Below are 17,343 nucleotides of genomic sequence, written 5' to 3'. Positions count from 1 at the left end.
AGGCTTTCTAGCGGGATGGGTAAAAACTACCAAACAAGAAGCCTACAAGTCCCAAGGACTGCACCCCACAATGCATCAAAGCCCATTCAACGAGGGCAGTTTAGACATCCTGGGCAGAAAGAAGCCTCTAGAGACCAAATCTGCAGAGCTGCCACCTGTTCAAGCCATCATACGTTTTGCAAACATTATAGGCTAGATGTTCTGTCAGATACAGATTTAAGTTGGGACGGAAAGTCCTCCAATCCGTAGTGCCGCCCTGAGCATTATAATCTGGTATTGCTCCTGTAGTGCTGTCATGAGGGATGTACTGGAAAGTAGGAATTAGACCTACCGGTAATTGTATTTCCAGGGATCCGTCATGACCGCACCCTTACATTTCCTCCCTTTATTGAAATTCTGATTTCTGCAAGTAACATGTCCGTTATCTCTAGAAATAAAATAGGGTTGCATCCATCCTGGTGTAGTAATTGAAAAACACAGGCAAGTGGGTGGTGGGAGGGGCCTTTTAACCTTTGTCTTCCTGTCCCTATAGAGGTCAATAGGGCAACCTCCTGTGGTGCTGTCATGATGGATTCCTGGAAATACAATTACCGGTAGGTCTAATTCCGACTTTCCATCTCGTTAATTAAATCTAATATAACCGATAGCCTAAATATATCAAATTTACTTAATACCTCCATTTTTGTAAAGTGTACCGTTCTCCAGACATCGCTCCCATCTCCATCCTGGGTCCTCCTTTGTTGTTTAGGGTTACCGCCACCAGTTCGGTCCGGCCACGCCTTCTCCGTGTTCTCACACTTCTTTTATTGTAGAAGATGGTCAGGGTCTCGGGATCGCACCTACTGTAGTTTCCCTCCCTTTCTACCTCTCTATAGAGGTCTATGGACAACTTCAGGGCGTGTACCGTAGCTGTGGAGCCGTTCAATAGTTCTGTACACCGCGTGTTCAGGACAGCAGCGTGATGACATCACCGCTGACCTAAACTGTCAGAGTAGCAGTGCCCACCACAGAGCAGCAAGCGCAGAAGTGGCAGGCAGTGACGGCCCTGGAGTCAAGGTAAACTGGGAGATGGGAATACCCCTTTTAGTCTTAGAGAAACACAATACATTGACCTGTGTGCTAGACAAAATTGCACTCGCTCTAACCAGCATAGTTTTCGTACCTGCGTCCTATCCTATACTACATTCAAGAAAATCTCTAACTTTCCAAACTCTCTCCTTTGCATCTTTGTAAAAACGCATGTGATGCAAGGGTCAGGGGTCCTTGAGCATCTCCTGTGGTCCTTCCGTAGCGTACCCTTGCTTGGGTAATAGGATATTCTAGCCACAAACTTTTATCACTGGATGGGTGATAAACGTATGATCACTGGGGTTCCACCGCCTAACCCCATGAACGAGGCGAGGTGTAGTTTAAATGGAGCCGCTGTCAAACATGTCCGCTGCTGCTTTTAATCACACAAAATGTAAGTCTCTGTCTCCAGCCTAAGAGCTGAAGCACTCGTGTATTATGGATCTGTGTTGTTCGTATTCTATGGGACTCTGTGCGTCTGAATTTCACAAAGCGGCTTTTTCTCACGGATATTAAAAAAAATCATGATATCCTTCCATGCATGTTGTATTGCAGAGCATATTCTCTAGAAGCATTGCTTTTAGTAGAAGAAACAATTGTGCATGAAAGCACCACAAAAAGCCACAGGCTGCCATACAGGTTGGTCCTGCGGACCCATATTGCAGTCTGGGTGCTAAAGAAAAAGCTGATCGTCGTCTCGTGGGCTAAAATGAATAGGTGCCATCCTATTAAGTTTATCATATATTTACAGATCTTTCTAAAACAATGCCATTTTTTTTTAAATTTACTTGCAGATTCTTTTTACAAACGTGGCAGAGCTGACTGCATCTTGTGTTATCGTGTTACCATATTTCTTTGTAGAAAATTCTTATGCTTAAGGGGTTGGTGCTCTGTGCAGCCCCTCTAGCATCCAAAATAAGTTCAAATAAAGGACTATTTCCAGTTCTACGACTGAAGGCAAATAGTCACACCTGGCTCAAATAGCTTCTTCCTATATACCGATTTCATAATTGGCGCAGGGGATGTATTAGTCTTATTGTCTTCCAGCAGTAATTGGCAGTGTCCCCTTCCTGCTGTGATCAGGGAGAGCTGCTTAGAGTAGATTGCAGGCTGTCATTGTGAAGCCGCTAGATGTGATTGACATGGCTTGGCTCACGCATCCAGAGTAACTTGTACAGTATTCCCAGCACCACGTTTGTTTGTCTCTAGTCGTCTGATGTTCTGTTAGTTGAGAAAGGTATTGCTGCTTTCAGATTTGAAAAGATTACGAACACTTCTAAACGCCGCACTCAGTCGTGCATGTGAAAATTAATGTTATTTTTCATCTGAAGATATGTCTTTATGGTTCTTTGAACGCAAATAGATGCATTGCTGCTGCTCTAATTTACCGCAACAGCTAAATGTGCTGTGTGTGTGTGGTCCAAACCTCCACGATTTACCGATAATATCTATGTTGATCAACTTCTGAAAATAGAGACGATGCAAGCAGCACTAAATCGGCGATCTAAGATATATATGGTGCATGCCTGGAGGGTACCAGGTTCAAAGTACCTTAGTAATCAATGCAAAGTTGAAGGTCAAGCAGCATGAAAAAAAAAGTGGTTTGCTTATTTCAAAAGTAGCGACGCTTCAGCTCGCCACACACTTTTTTTCAAGCAGTTGATTAACTTAGATATGATCGGTAATGGGGGTTATAGAAGGCATCAGAGGGACAAAGTAAGCTCTGACAGCAGAGCAGTCAGTCTAGTTTACTGACCGATGTGGCTGAAAGCGCCGAGCTGCATCTTCTGTGTATAGTGGATGTTTAGAAGCCGCATCTCGTAAAGTAAGATCTTACTAAATCAATGACAAATGTTATCAAAATAAATATGTACATTTATTAAAAATATAATAATAAAAAATCCCTTTCTCCCCCCCAGGTCTACTTAACCTTTAACATTAGATCAGTTAATATACTGGATGTGTGGATCATGACTTCCATAAAAGCTGTTGGAGGATGGTTGTCCAGGTTTAGCATAACATAGCTGGTTTTCCCCCAACAGCACCACTCCTGGCCTTTGGGTTGTGTCTGGTATTGCAGCTCATCCCCTTGTACCATTATTAACCACTTAATGACCAGCCTATTTTAAACCTTAATGTCCAAGGTATTTTTTAAATTTTTCCATTGTCTCATTCCGAGAGCACCATTTTGGAGTACATAGTATTTATTATCTTAATTTTTTTTTTTTGGGGAGGAATAGAAAAAAACCAGAAATTTCGCCACTTTTTTGCGTCCTAAATCTACGCCGTTTACCGTGTGGTATAAATAACACTAACTTTATTCAGTGTGTTACGATTGCAAAGATATCAAATTTGTATAGATTTTGTATGTTTTACTACTTTTACACAGTAAAAACGCTTTTTTTTTTCAAAATTATTTGTTTTTGTGGCTCCATATTTGAAGAGCCATAACTATTGGTGCCATTTTGGAGTAGATGTGACTATTTGATCACTTTTTATCGCATTTTTTTTTTTTTCGTCCGGATTCACCGAAAACAGCAATGTTTCCTTTTTTGTTTTTTATGGCGTTCACCGTGCGGGTTAAATAATGTAATGGCTTTTATAGTCGGGGTTGTTACAGACACAGCGATGTGTAACTTTTTTGCTTTATTTTGTTTTTTTTAATAGTAAAGCAGTTTGTAAGGGGGAAAAATAATTTGTATTTTTTTTCCTTCTATTAACTTAAACTTTTTTTTTTTTAACTTTTTTATTAGTCCCATTAGGGGACTTTAATATGCGATCCTCCGATCGCTACTATAATACACTGCAATACTTTTGTATTGCAGTGTATTACTGCCTGTCTCTTTAAAACGGACAGGCATTTGCTAGGACATGCCTCTGGCATGACCTAGCAGGCATTCACTACAGGCAGACCTGGGGGCCTTTATTAGGCCCCCGGCTACCATCGGAGACACAGACACTCGGCGATCTTATCGCCGGGTGTCGGTGGGATGAGAGGGAGCTCCCTCCCTCTCTCCAAAACCACTCAGATGCAGCGCTCGCTATTGAGCGCCGCATCTGAGGGGTTAAACGGGTGAGATCGATACTTATATCGATCTCACCGTTTCGAGCAGGGATGCCCTCAGCTACCTCTGGCAGCTGAGAGCAGGGAGATTTAACGGCTCCCTTCTCTGTTTATTCCGATGCAGCGTCGTACAAAGGCTTATGCATCAGAATAAAGCCCATTAGTGGCCGCCATGAAAAGGCGTATTGGTGGTCACTAACGGGTTAAATGTGTACCTTACTTTTAAACTCCTTAATGACCACAAGTTGTACTTTGTCGGTGGACGGTGCAGGGCCTCTGTCTACAGTGACATCTTTTGGCGTCGCTGTAGAAAAGGCTTCTGAGCTCTCCATTACGGATCCGTAATTGCAGATAAACTGTGGTCGTGTAGCTGTTCACAATTGCGGAGGCACCTATAGACTTCTAGGGGCTAATCCACACTGCAATTGTGGACAAGTATAGGACATGTTCTATATTCTGCGGATCATTTCAACGGCACAGACACACATTCGTAAATCTACGGGTAGTTGTCCGTGGCCAATTTAATTGAACGGCTCTGCAATTTCATCCGTAATTACGGATGAAAACTACGGTCGTGTGCATGTGGTCTTACCCTATTGTTTAATGTTTTAATTTCTGATCAGACAAAAAGCTAAAGGCTATCGTCACATCCTACGTTGCTTTCCGTTGAGGAGTTCCGTCGGGGGAACCACTCAACGGAAAGGCAAACTGAAACCTTAGTGTGTGTTTGCATCATCATTGATCTCAATGGTGACGGAAGCTTTGCTAATGGTTTCCGTTTGTCACCGTTGTTGAAAGGGTACTGTTGTTTTGACTGAATAGCGCAGTCGACCGTGCTATTGATTCCGTAAAAAAAAAAAACCTGAACCCTGTCACAATGGTGACAAACGTAAATCATTTGCAAAGTTTCTGCCACAATTTAGTTTAATGGTGATGCTAAAGTTTCCATTTGCCTTTGCTTTAAGGGGTTCCCTCGACGGAACACCTCAGCGGAAAGCAATGCTGATGTGAACAGGCCCAAATTCAATCGTGTATTCCTGTTACCAAGGGGCAGTGCATTTTGGAAGTTCAGATCCTAGAGCTGAGCTGTTGGGTAACACTGCTGAATCCTTATGTTTATCTGCACTGTTGAAGGAACAGGTATAAATTTTTGCTTATTTTTGGTGTGAAGAGCCAAATAAACCGCATTTCCCTTAAAATCTGGGCAAGATAAGTAAAGGAAAGTATTTACAAAGCTGCTAAAAAAATTTTCTGTAAATATTATCTGAAATGTTGTTCAAAGTGGAGTTCCATATATCAATTTCTGGTTAACAGGTTAATGGGAAAGCGTTTTTTTTTTTTTTCCCATAATGTGAGCTATAGGTTGACTTTTTTCCATGGCTAATGGCCGTGCAGTTTGCTACCAATTTGTCAGGCTTGTTATGTACCATATAAAGACATATATAAATGTTTGCGCTTCTTCCCCTCCAGGAACCTACTATGGGCTCTCTGAGCAGTAGACTGTTAGGACAGGCGTCGTTGTCCCAGCCGGCTGGCTCTTGTGAATGCAGGAAGAGGAAGAGAAGCTTGGAATGTCAATGTGACTCCGAGACGGATGAGGAACTAGAAAACCTGCTCAATACTCCACGCAGGTATGTTCGTGCATCTTTATGGCAAATTACACTTTTCAGTTTCGCACCTTATTTTCTATGGGTGTTTAGAAAGTGTTTTTTTTTTTTTTTTTTTTTTTTTTTTTAAAGCATACCTCAAGTAAAAAGAAAATACAAAAAAAATATTCCGTTCTTAGGCTATGTTCACATGGGGTAATTTGCCGTGTTTTTTTTACGCGGAAACCGCGTCGCAAAACGGCAAAAACGGCCCGAGAACGCCTCCCATTGATTTCAATGGGAGGCGTCGGCGTCTTTTTCCCGCGAGCAGTAAAACTGCCTCGCGGGAAAAAGAAGCGACATGCCCTATCTTCGGGCGCTTCCGCCTCTGACCTCCCATTGACTTCAATGGGAGGCAGAGAAAGCGTATTTCGCGCTGTTTTATGGCCGCGGGCGAAAAACGGCGCGAAAATCGGCGCGAAAATCGGCGTGCAGGGAGAGGAAAATCTGCCTCAAAGTTCCAAACTGAATTTTGAGGCAGATATTCCTCCCCCAAAATACTCCATGTGAACATAGCCTTAGGCCCCCTTTTAGATCTTGTTTTCCTAACTGCATTTATAGTGTACATCGAGAAAGCTCCTGACGTACAATAGGACTCTTTGTCCGACAGAGGCCAATAAACTACCATTTTGGCCAATGGTAGGCTGGTATATTTCGGTAACTTTAAAAAAAAAAAAAAAAAGATTGAATAGAGTAGTAGACTATACTATTCCATCCTGAGGGAGCCCGCAGAAATGTATACTGGATGCGTTTTTTGAGCCCCTTAGTGACTAGCCTATTTTAGGCCCTAATGACCAAGCTATTTTCGTTTTTCTATATATATATATTTTTTTTTTGGTGGGGGTGGAATAGAAAAAAAAAACCCTGAACTTACCTTGGTCTAAAGTAAAAACTCGCCCACTTGGGCATTAAGAAGCTACTTAGCATAAAGCTAAAATCGCTCCTAATGTGGTGAAAATAGTTTTTCTAAATAAAAAGCACTGCTGTCACCTACATTATCGCGCCCATCTCCTTATGTAGGAGATAGGGCACTTATAATGTGTTGACAGAGCCTCTTTAAACTGGGCCGCCGTGAAAAGGGAAAGGCCTAGCCTAAGGCCATTCGGTGACCGCCGTGATAAGGTGTATTGGTGGTCACAAAGGGGTTAACATGGAAGCCTGTGGGTGACCTGTCACTGTTAGGCATCCTTTACAGTTATACATTAAATATGTCGTGAAGCTCCAGTGACATAACTGTCCATATGTAAACAGCCATGCTACTGGAGCTACCTGCACAGGGCCGTAAGCAGCACCGCCGTGGCGCCTTCCTTAAAAAAGCGTTCTGCCAGGGGTCTCCGGCTCTGAGGAAGCTCCTGACGTCTCTATCCATGTATAGATAGTGACATCGGAAGCTTCCCCAGGGCCGCTGGGTTACAGGTGTTCAGGCGAAGTATCCACCTGTATGTCGTACAGTGGAATACGTTTAAGCCTTCTATCGTAGGTTTACGCCAGGAGCGTAAACAATAAAAAAAATGCATCTAAACACATATTTTGAGATGTAGTTTTTTCGATAGCACCATTTTGAGATACATTGGACTTTAGTTAACTTGGGTCATTGCTTTTGCGACAATATTATTATATATGAGCTTGTCGGCTGTATATTACAGCCGATGCTTCACTGCATCAAGCGGGTCGCGCTTGTTTAACCTCAGAACGCAGTAAAAAACCATTTCATCCGCCAGAATCAGTTTTTTTCTTTGGTCCCTTCTCTTCCACAAGAAATGAGTTTTCAAAAGGTCTTATGTACCCTAAATAGTACCAATAAATCTACCACTCAACCCCGCAAAAAATAAGTTCTCCTACCACCCAATCGACGGAAAAATAAAAACGTTATGGCTCAGAATATAGCGACTTAAAACAAATTTTAACAATTAGTTTTTTTTTTCTTGTTAAAGTAGGAAAATATATATAAATTTGGTATTGCCGTAATCGTATTGACCTGCAAAATAAAGTTCACATGTCGTTTTTACCACTCTGAACGCCGTAAAAATAAAACCCAAAAAACAATGGCGTATCCAATTTTTTCCCATTCCACCCAACAAAGAATCTTTTTTTAAGTTTCCCAAAGCTTATTTGGTACAAGAAAGGGTGCCATGGACAACTACAACTCATCCCGCAAAAAACAAGTCCTCCTATGACTATATCAACGGAAAACTAGAAGTTATGGCTTTTGGAAGGTGGGGAGGAAAAAGAATGGGAAAAAACAAAGACTAGCTGCAAAATTTTATCAAAATCGGTGTGACAACCCAATTTTAATGTGTTTCTGGAGCCTGCTAATAGTGGACTTATAGGCCACACTCTTAAAAATCAGAATATCACGTATCCGTATTCTGTATAATATGTATGTTCTTGTAGGAAAAAACTGAAAAGTACTTCCAAGTATATATACCAGACCCTCTTTCTCAATGGAGAGAACAGTGACATAAAGATCTGTGCGCTTAGCAAAGAATGGAACCTCCACAAAATCTACCTCTGTCAGGTAAGTGCTTTCCCAACTGTGCGATCACAGAATTATATGATGTTACCACTGATATAAGCACCTGCTGGGTGAATGGCGTGGAAAAGAAATCATTCTAAACAGTCAAATGCAAAGCCAGGCTCACACATCCCTGTTCGCAATGAGTTTGCTGGACTTGAGTAGTAGTCCATAATTAGGATTCTATAATCAGAGCTCAAACTTGTGCAGATTGACTAGTAGATTTCTTAGAGAATGTGCTGCTTGTAGGGTTTTCCGATGAATTGGTGCTATTTATCAATGTCTGTTTATATATATATATATATTCGTATTTTTCATACTATTAGACGCACCTGACCATAACACGCACTCAGGTTTTAGACAACAGAAAATAGGAAAAAAATAATTTAATTTATTCTGTTTCACCACTTTTTTTTTTTTCTTTCTATACACCTTTTATTAGTTCCCCTAGGGACTTGAACCAGCGGCCACTTGATTACATGTGGAGTTACTGAAACGGCATAACTCGCTGAGCTACGCTGTTTCCCTAACGCCCATAGTAGTGAATGGCAGTTATGGAAGCAGCGCAGCATGCGAGCTACGCTGTTCCCGTTACTACTACGGGAGAGTACAGAAAGCTAGAACGGGGTATGTATTTGTTCTGCAGCTCCATAGAGATCAATACATAGCCACTCGCGCAGAAGAATCCCATTCATCTCTACGAAGCTGCCGGACACAGAACGCGGAAGTCAAAGCTTCTCATGTAGCGCTCTTGGTGAGTTTCGGTCCCCATTCTACTTATCGCTGGGGGTCGGACCCCCAGCGATCACACATGTACCCCCTATCCTGTGGATAGGGGATACATGTGTTTTATGGCACAACCCCTTTAAACCTCCAGGAACAGCGAAATTGCTGTTCCTGGCTGTTAGAGCAGCATGTCAGCTGCTGACAACTGCAGTGTATGGAGCGGGCTCAGCGCGTGAGCCCGCTCCATACATCACCCCCACCCCGCTCCATGATGTACCGGGAACGTCATGGGTCAGGAAGGGGATAAGTACTGAAGTGGTCAGGGGGCCCGGCGATGCCGGGTCCCTTGACTGCGGACTAAAGTTTTACCTGTAAAAGCCATGTGGATAAAATTTGCACGAAGAAACCACCATAATTCACTGTAAAACCGAACAGAGCGCACACCCTTGATTGTGAATTGTTGCTTTATTCTCATGCTGGACACATGGCAAAGCTGTTTTATGTTAAAATGATTTTGTTCAGATACATTTCATGTAGAAGTGTAACACAGTAAAGTAAGATTTGAAAAAAGATTTTAAAGGGAACCTGTCACCAGCATTTCACCTATTGAACTTTACTTATCCCTCACTGGCCGCTGCTATCAAAAGTTTATTGCCGTTATCCCCTCTCCTAAACTCCTCCTCCGACTGTAAATAACGGTCTGCAAACATTTCACTCTTTATCGTAATAATCGGGTCTCTATTTGTGCGCACACACCAGAAGAGGACCTCAATGCACAAGCGCCGGACTCTTTTCTGCTCATTAGCATACGGTGTGGGAACACTAAAATACTGAAGACTAAAGCTATAGAGCCGACTAAGAAGACAATTATAGGTTATATAGAAATGATTTTTCACCCGCTACCACCTGATGTTGCTGGTTTAATAGGTGAAATGCTGGTGACCGGTTCCCTTTAAGTTAATTTAGTTTAACTAATTGTCCTGCAGTGTTGATCCAGAAGAAGGTGAAAAAACTCCTGAGCCTAGCAATTTCCTTATCCCAGGAAAAATAATTTCCTTGCAGACTTTAAACATAGAATAAATCTCTGGATCAACGATTAATCTCCATCAATCTAGAACACATGACTTGCAATATTATTATTTTCAGAAAGGCATTCAAGCTTTTTCTTGACACTTTCAAGGAGTTAACCGTAACATCATCCTCTTGCCGTTAGTGTCACTTCCCTTACTGTAATGTAACCACTTCAATGATTATGTTGAGACTCTTTCCTCTAGACTTAGTAGATGTCCCTAAATTATTAATGAGCCCCACTGTCCTTTGTCCCTGATGTTCAGCATGATAGCTACTAAATAATTAAACTAATATAGCCTTGTCGATGGTGGCAAAGCAGGGGTAAATACTACTTGAAAGCATTGCAAGTGATTTTGTGTGTAGTTGTATTGTATTTTGACCAATGTTTGTCCTATATACCTTCACTTGTACCTGCGCCTTCAAAACAAGGTGTGTCTAAGCAGCAGAAATGGAACAATGATGCCCTCTACTGGTACCATAAAAAATAAGCCTTCATTTCACACTTATCTAAAGTGACTGACTTTTTTATTGACCCCAGTTTACATATTCCTTTACTTGCTTCATGCAGTCTGGATACTTCTCCAGTATGTTCTGTGGCTCCTGGAAAGAGTCCAACATGAATGTGATAGAACTGGAGATACCTGACCACAATATTGATGCAGACGGTAAGATTCCTTTTATGCTGTTTTTGTATTCCTTCATGATTTATTCTTAGTGACAATTTATTAATAGTAAAAAATAAGTGTTGTCACTTGTGCATATATATATATATATATATATGTCATGATACCAGAATTTGGACTTCGATACCGATACTTAGTTTAGTATTGCGATTTCGATACCAATTCAATACTTTGCCAACAGTAATAAAAAAAAAAAAGTTCTTCCATTTTCTGATGTGAGGCGCGAGGTGTGATGATGAATTTAACCTCTATGTGCCTCACATTAATAGTAATTAACCCCATGTTTCTCAGTCATAATGGGTTAATATGTGAGGTACATGATGGTGTTAATTACTATTAATGTGAGGCACATGGAGGTTAAATTCTTCACACCTTGTGCCCCACAATAAGTGATAGAAAGCAGTTTTTATTTTATTTTTTTACAGCGTACACATCATAAATGATGCAAAAAAATTGTTATGCATGTTATTACGGCCATGCCAATACTGAATGTGTATATTTTATGTATTGACTTATTTTAATGTTTATTGTAAAAAAGGTGTATGTGTATTTTTTTATTTTATTTAACATTACTCTGTTTTTACTTTATTTTTTAAACTTTAATGTACTGTCATATATCTATACGCCAGTACATTAGCCTGTGTGCTGATAGCACACAGGCAATTGTTAGGACATACCTAAGTATGCCCTAACAGGCAATATGGTAGGACACTCCTGGGGTCCTTCAATGGACCCTGGGCTGTCTGCCCATATATGGTATGTCCCTCAATCGCGTCACAGGAATTCCCTGTGACGCAATCCAAGGGGCATCCCCCCTTCTCATTTTCCCCTGAATGCTGCAGCAAGCTATGATCGCAACATTCACGGGAATAAAGGCGGAGAGGAGAGGTTTCTTTGATCTCTGCCAGTGGGGCTGTGGCTGTGTAATAGTCATTACCCCGCTCCTGACAGGAAGTGCGTACGCGGTCAGCATGAGGAGATGCGGCCGGCCCTGCACTAATGAGCGGCGGTTCAGGCACTGAAGACAGAACACGGGGGTGTTTTGTAGTGCGCCCGCCATGTTCTGTTTTCAGTGCCACTGCTCATTAGAGCCGGCCGTATTGCATAATCCTGACCCTGCACACTTGTTATCAGGACTCGGGAGCATGGCATATCACACAGCCGCAGCCCCGCTCTCATACATTCATGTGTTACAATACTGAGCTGAGTATCGACATACATGAAATAACGGCATCAAACCGTTTGGGGATGCAGAGTATAGAAAAAGTGGGATTTTCATTTTTTTTTTTTTCTTTATTAAACTTTTTTTTTTTTTAACTAGTCCCACTAGGGGACTTCAATATGCGATCATCCGATTGCTTTTATAATACACTGCAATACTTTTGTATTGCAGTGTATTACCGCCTGTCCGTTTAAAACAGACAGGCATCTGCTAGGCCATGCCTCTGGCATTACCTAGCAGGCATTCGCTTTATTAGGCCCCTTGCTGCCATAGAAGACATGACACCTGGCAATCTTATTGCCTGTGCGATGAGGGAGCTCCCTCCCTCCCTCTCTCCAAAACAACTCGGATGTTGCACTCGCTATTGAGCACCACATCTGAGGGGTTAAACGGGTGAGATCGATACTTCTATCGATCTCACCCGTTGGAACAGGGATGCCCCCAGCCTTCAGCTACCGCCAGTAGCTGAGAGCAGGGAGATTTAATGGCGCTCTGCTCTGTTTATTTTAGGGATGTCACGATACCAGAATTTGGACTTCGATATCGATACTTTGTGTAGTATTGAGATTTCGATAACAAAACGATACTTTGCCAACAGTAATAAAAAAAAAAAAAGTTAGTCTCCCTTCCAAATTTTTAGCCATAATGCTCTTCTAGTTGTTAGGTAAGACACCTGCTCTTTAAGCTATTTTAATAGATTCAGCTGAAGAATCGGCCAGGAAGCCGGTTGCCATACAAAGAAGGGCGGTGGAGGCAATATCCTCTCTAGCTGTGCCCTCCTGTAGGTGAGACTCTAGCTGGTTAAGCCATCTGTACATGGATCTTGCCATTTTTTTGAGCAATCTATCTGCTTTGCGATCTAAGGGATACTTCAGTTGTTAAGCGTCCTCAAGGGGGAACAAGGTTTTTTTTTTTCTCCCCCCCCCACCACTTTGGCCACCTGAAAATCAACTTTGGGAACTTCCATCCATTTAAATTGGTTCTCATCCAAGGGGAAACTGTCACGAACATCCGCTGGAAGAGAAAGTTGTTTTCAGGATATTTCCATTAATCTTGGATTAATCCTAGTAGGTTTTCATGTACTGGAAAAACCTGTCTTATTTTTATTTTTTTTACAAGTAGCCCTGCAAACATTTCGTCTTGCACCGAATGGGCTTCCTGGATCTCTTCTACCACCATAGTACTCCTAACCGCATTAAGCAGTTCATCCATTTTTTTCTGATGAAAAGTAGTACTTTTCTTCTCTCTTAGATGTAGACAGAAATGTTAGAGGATGGATTGCTACCATGTATGAAATAAAAGGAAGGCAACTACCCCCCTCTGAATCAGAATCTTCAATAGAAATGTTCCTCTCATTTGAGATAGGAGGGGGTTCGGTGGGTATATGGGGCTGATAAGGCAGCCAGTGATGACTGAATCTCCTTTCAACATCCCTTTAGTTTTATCCATAATGGATGGCTGTTCCTCAATTTTTTTAATACACATTTGGCTTAGGGATTAATATTGGAGGATCTTAATTTCCTAAAGTACCCAGGTATAAAGCCCCTACCAGAAATCACTTACTGGTACAAAGCTTGTCCTACCTGAAGAGAATGAGCCTTCATTCCAGGTGACCTTTAACTTTGATCACGAGGGTGCAAGTGATCTCTTCCACCAATGGAAGATTAGTCCTCCTCCCCCGATGAAGTCCCCTTCCCGCTTCCTCGACTATGTGGGAGGAAGCGTGGGAAGCCGGGACATCTAGCCACCAGGATCGATGGCCGCTGCCATTGAGACTGGCGCGACGGCACACGTCCCTGAAGTACATGACCGCGTCGCCAGATAGCGCGTATAACGCAACCGTAAGTGACGTCGCGTGCGCTCCACATGGAACGCACGTTGCACGTTGGAGAGGCTACCGGAAAGAAGGCACCCCCCCAGGCAGGAACACTGTTCTGCCCGTACTGATGCCAGGAAGAGGGGAGGCACAGCTGGGGAACTGGAGCTGGCACCTCAGGTCTCACTTTACCTACGGCGCAGGAGAGACCGGAGGCTGGATCAGCGATCCGAGAGGTAGCAGAGAACACCCTGGTAAGAATCCTTGCTAGATCTCCATGGAAGGTGCTACCAGGTGGCAGCAATCCTCTTGCATGCCCTAATAGGGACAGGAAAAACACTTAATGTGGGGGCTATTTAACCTCTTGCTATTTCCTGTCCCTATTAGAGGCGGAACCCAAACCTCCTGTGGTGCTGTCATGGAGGGCAAGTAGAGAAATATATTTGCCCAACTCCACAAATGTAGGTAAACTGTGTTCAATAAACTCTGTAATTCCAGGGTTACTCAAGCAAGTTGGTGCGATTGGCACTCCAATATTGATGCAGTGGTTCTAGTAGAAACCGTACTCCAATCCCTTACAAATTCATGACAAAAATCCACAGCTCAGTCAGAATAAGATGCACATAAAATTAACTCTCTTCAGTTCATATACTCAATGAAAATTTGCGTTACTTGTTGCAAGACTTTTCGGTCCTCCCGGACCTTGTTTACCAGGATTGCAGAGTAGGTGTGTAGTAGAAACACCATGGCACTATTGAAGAATCGCTCTGTTACTTGTTTGAAAACAAGTATCGCAAATATTAATTGATTATATAAGCAAACCTAATATTTTTTATGTGTATCTCATTCTGATGAGTGCCCTGAATTCTTATTCATATTTCTGGGTTGCTGTAATAAAAAAAAGTTAGACGCTAATGTCAGGTCCGTATTTCACACCGAATAACCACCTCTGTAAATTGAAAGCTGAAGGCATGCCTGGAAAGAAGTAAACCAGCCAAAGATGTTTGGTACACAGCTTCCCTTGATCAGACAAGGAGAGAACTGAAAACTTTTATTCAGAACAAAGACACACAGAAAAATAAAGACACATGCCTCCTCCCCAGAGATGTGGGAGTGCCCAAGCCCCCACCGGTTTCTCAGCTGTAACTTCTAAGACTCACTCTTCTTGCATTCCAGGGGGCGGTGTCTTCCATAGGTGTGTTAGACATGAACAAAGAACTTGTTATATAGATCAGTATATTACACAAAGAACTGAAATGTATATACATATGTGTGAGGATAATATTTTTCAAACAATATACATAGTAATGATCCCTGACACTGCCACTGAATTTATACTACGATGCATATTAATTTTTCACACGGATTCCCCGATAAGTTGCGGATTTGCTTCATTGAACTTCAGCGGGGGCTAATCTGTGTGGGAATTTGCATGCAAGTCCACGGCAGAAAGCCTGAGTTTCCCTGAAATTCCGCTGTTGATTTTCTACTTCGAATCCTAACGAAGTCCATGGGACCGAAGATTATAAAGGCTGTGTATCTCTAGTGAAAGCTCTTCAGAGAATACATTGTGCGTGCGTGCGTTATTTTCAGAATAATTAGTCTAATTTTTCACATTTTAAGCTCTGGCCATCTAAAAGCAAGAGGCCACTGGCTGAGCGTATTTATACAGCTCACTGCACTCTGAGGTGATTTGTAATATTCTTTCTAAATTATAGCAGGAGGTACATTATTCTTTATGATACAGCTGCTGCAGAACCTATTTTGGAAGAGTGAAGGGGGTTATGTCTACAATTTAATTGTTGACACCCTCATCCTTCTCAAAGAAAATTTGCAGCAGTTTTGTTCTGCAGCAGCTGAGACACAACTTTATAACACACTTCAGCTTTGTAAAGAAGCAAACTTTGTAAAAAAGGAGCACTACATGTCAGTCAACTAGTGGTGGCGCAGAAGGAGGAACTTCCTAGAAAAGTGACCTATGACAGTTCGCTCTCCATTAAAAGATAAGCAAAATGTGATAATCTGTGCTCCATAGACAATGATTTCAGAGCCTGACCGTTTTACAGATGTTTCTACATGTAATATTTACTGATGTCAATCGCAAATTTTCATCTTCCACTAAAGTTTTATTTTGAAAATGCAATAAAAAAAAAACCTTGTTAATAAAAAGAAATGAGTAACTCCTTGGAGCTCAATTATTTTGGAAGACCTTGCAGCAGCCAACAGCTCATCGTGGAGGTTCATGCTTTGTAGCCTGCATATAATGTAACGTGGCCTAACAGAAACTACATTACGGGGTCTAGAAAAAGTGGCCACAATAACCATCTCAAATTACTAGAGCTCCGAACAATTTTGGCTGAATAGATTCTGCAGCGTTTCACATAAAGATAAGGTAGTTAGTCTGGGAGCCCTCTCACTTAAGAAGTATTTCTCCGATTGCACTACCAAGTTCTCCACCGCTAGAGACAAACATTGTAGGGTGTTAAAAAGAGAGCGGGCAATCTTTTGGAGTGTCCATTTTTCTGATTGCAGTCGCCTCCACAGGGCTGATTTTTGGCTTGCAGGCCAGCCGTGTTTGTATGGAGAGTGGCTATCTCAGAATGGCATGGAGGGGAGCAGAGACATTAACTACTGGAAAAAAATGTTCCTCACCACCTTTATCAGTAGGTAAAGAATGTGAAAATGTGGGGATACTGAATTCCAGGAACAAGGGGTTCAGCTGCAAACGTGCCCTGCTGGGCGTTTAAGAGATTCAACGCAGATTGAAGATCCTCCTCATCTTTAGAGACGCCAGAGGAACAGAGAGCGCCAGGGGGATTGCCCACCATTTTAGGAGCACAAGCTACAGTCAGAGAGCGGAGGGAGGGTACCTTATCCTGGTGTTGGCTCCGCAATCAGGAGAGGAGCCACTTGATTCTAGGACCCGATGTACCGCGTTCTTGTGATGGCAGAGCTGCCGAGAAGGAGACTGAGTTTATTGCAGACACAGCCGCTGATGGCAGTGTAGAGAGAAGCAGCCTCATCCTCTACCACGGGCCAGCCCTTTTCCACATACCGCTCCAGGAAGGGGTCCAGGCTCGTAGGTGCCCTGGATATGGGGCCATGTTGGTAGCCTCTTAGTCAAAAAACTTTTGCTCTGCTCCCGATGAAAAACTGACATTTTGGAATTTAGTAAAGACAACTGGTTGTTTGAGATCAACCCCCATTTTTAAAGGAAAATTGCAGATATTGGGGGATCTGCTGGTAGTGCTTATTTTTTTATTTTTTTTGTTTTTGTTTTCTGAGGCTAAATTCCAGATCTGACTATCTAGCAGGTATACATTGCTCTAAGGTGCTTACATCTATACTGTAGCCAGCATTGTCATTTTACATGTGTGCAGTAGAAGGCAGTAGTGCTGCACTGTTCAGTCTTCCCTAGCAGTGAGAAACACAAGTGTTTGGGGTGTAAAATGTTTAAGCAAGGAAAGAAAATACTAAAATCCTTGCTCTTTATGTTCACCCCAGGATGTTTGATGTGACGAGGGAAGACTTC

At 42.2% G+C, this 17,343-nt stretch overlaps 1 protein-coding gene across 3 annotated transcripts in view; it reads left to right on the top strand.

The window, feature by feature from the left end:
• The window catches only part of GMCL1 (germ cell-less 1, spermatogenesis associated), a 133,409-nt gene that overhangs the window by 20,328 nt on the left and 95,738 nt on the right, over window positions 1-17,343 (top strand). For all 3 annotated transcript variants that reach the window (XM_075858516.1, XM_075858515.1, XM_075858517.1), the window contains exons 2-4: window positions 5,603-5,763; window positions 8,173-8,296; window positions 10,659-10,755. In XM_075858516.1, the coding sequence (XP_075714631.1) occupies window positions 5,612-5,763; window positions 8,173-8,296; window positions 10,659-10,755 (373 nt within the window). In that variant the 5' untranslated portion in view covers window positions 5,603-5,611. The remainder of the gene's footprint in view (window positions 1-5,602; window positions 5,764-8,172; window positions 8,297-10,658; window positions 10,756-17,343) is intronic.

The sequence above is a fragment of the Rhinoderma darwinii genome, chromosome 3, assembly GCF_050947455.1.
Source record: "Rhinoderma darwinii isolate aRhiDar2 chromosome 3, aRhiDar2.hap1, whole genome shotgun sequence".
NCBI lineage: Eukaryota > Metazoa > Chordata > Amphibia > Anura > Rhinodermatidae > Rhinoderma > Rhinoderma darwinii.
The sequence above is the reverse complement of the archived record's forward strand: the minus strand, read 5'-3'. Positions and strand labels throughout refer to the sequence as shown.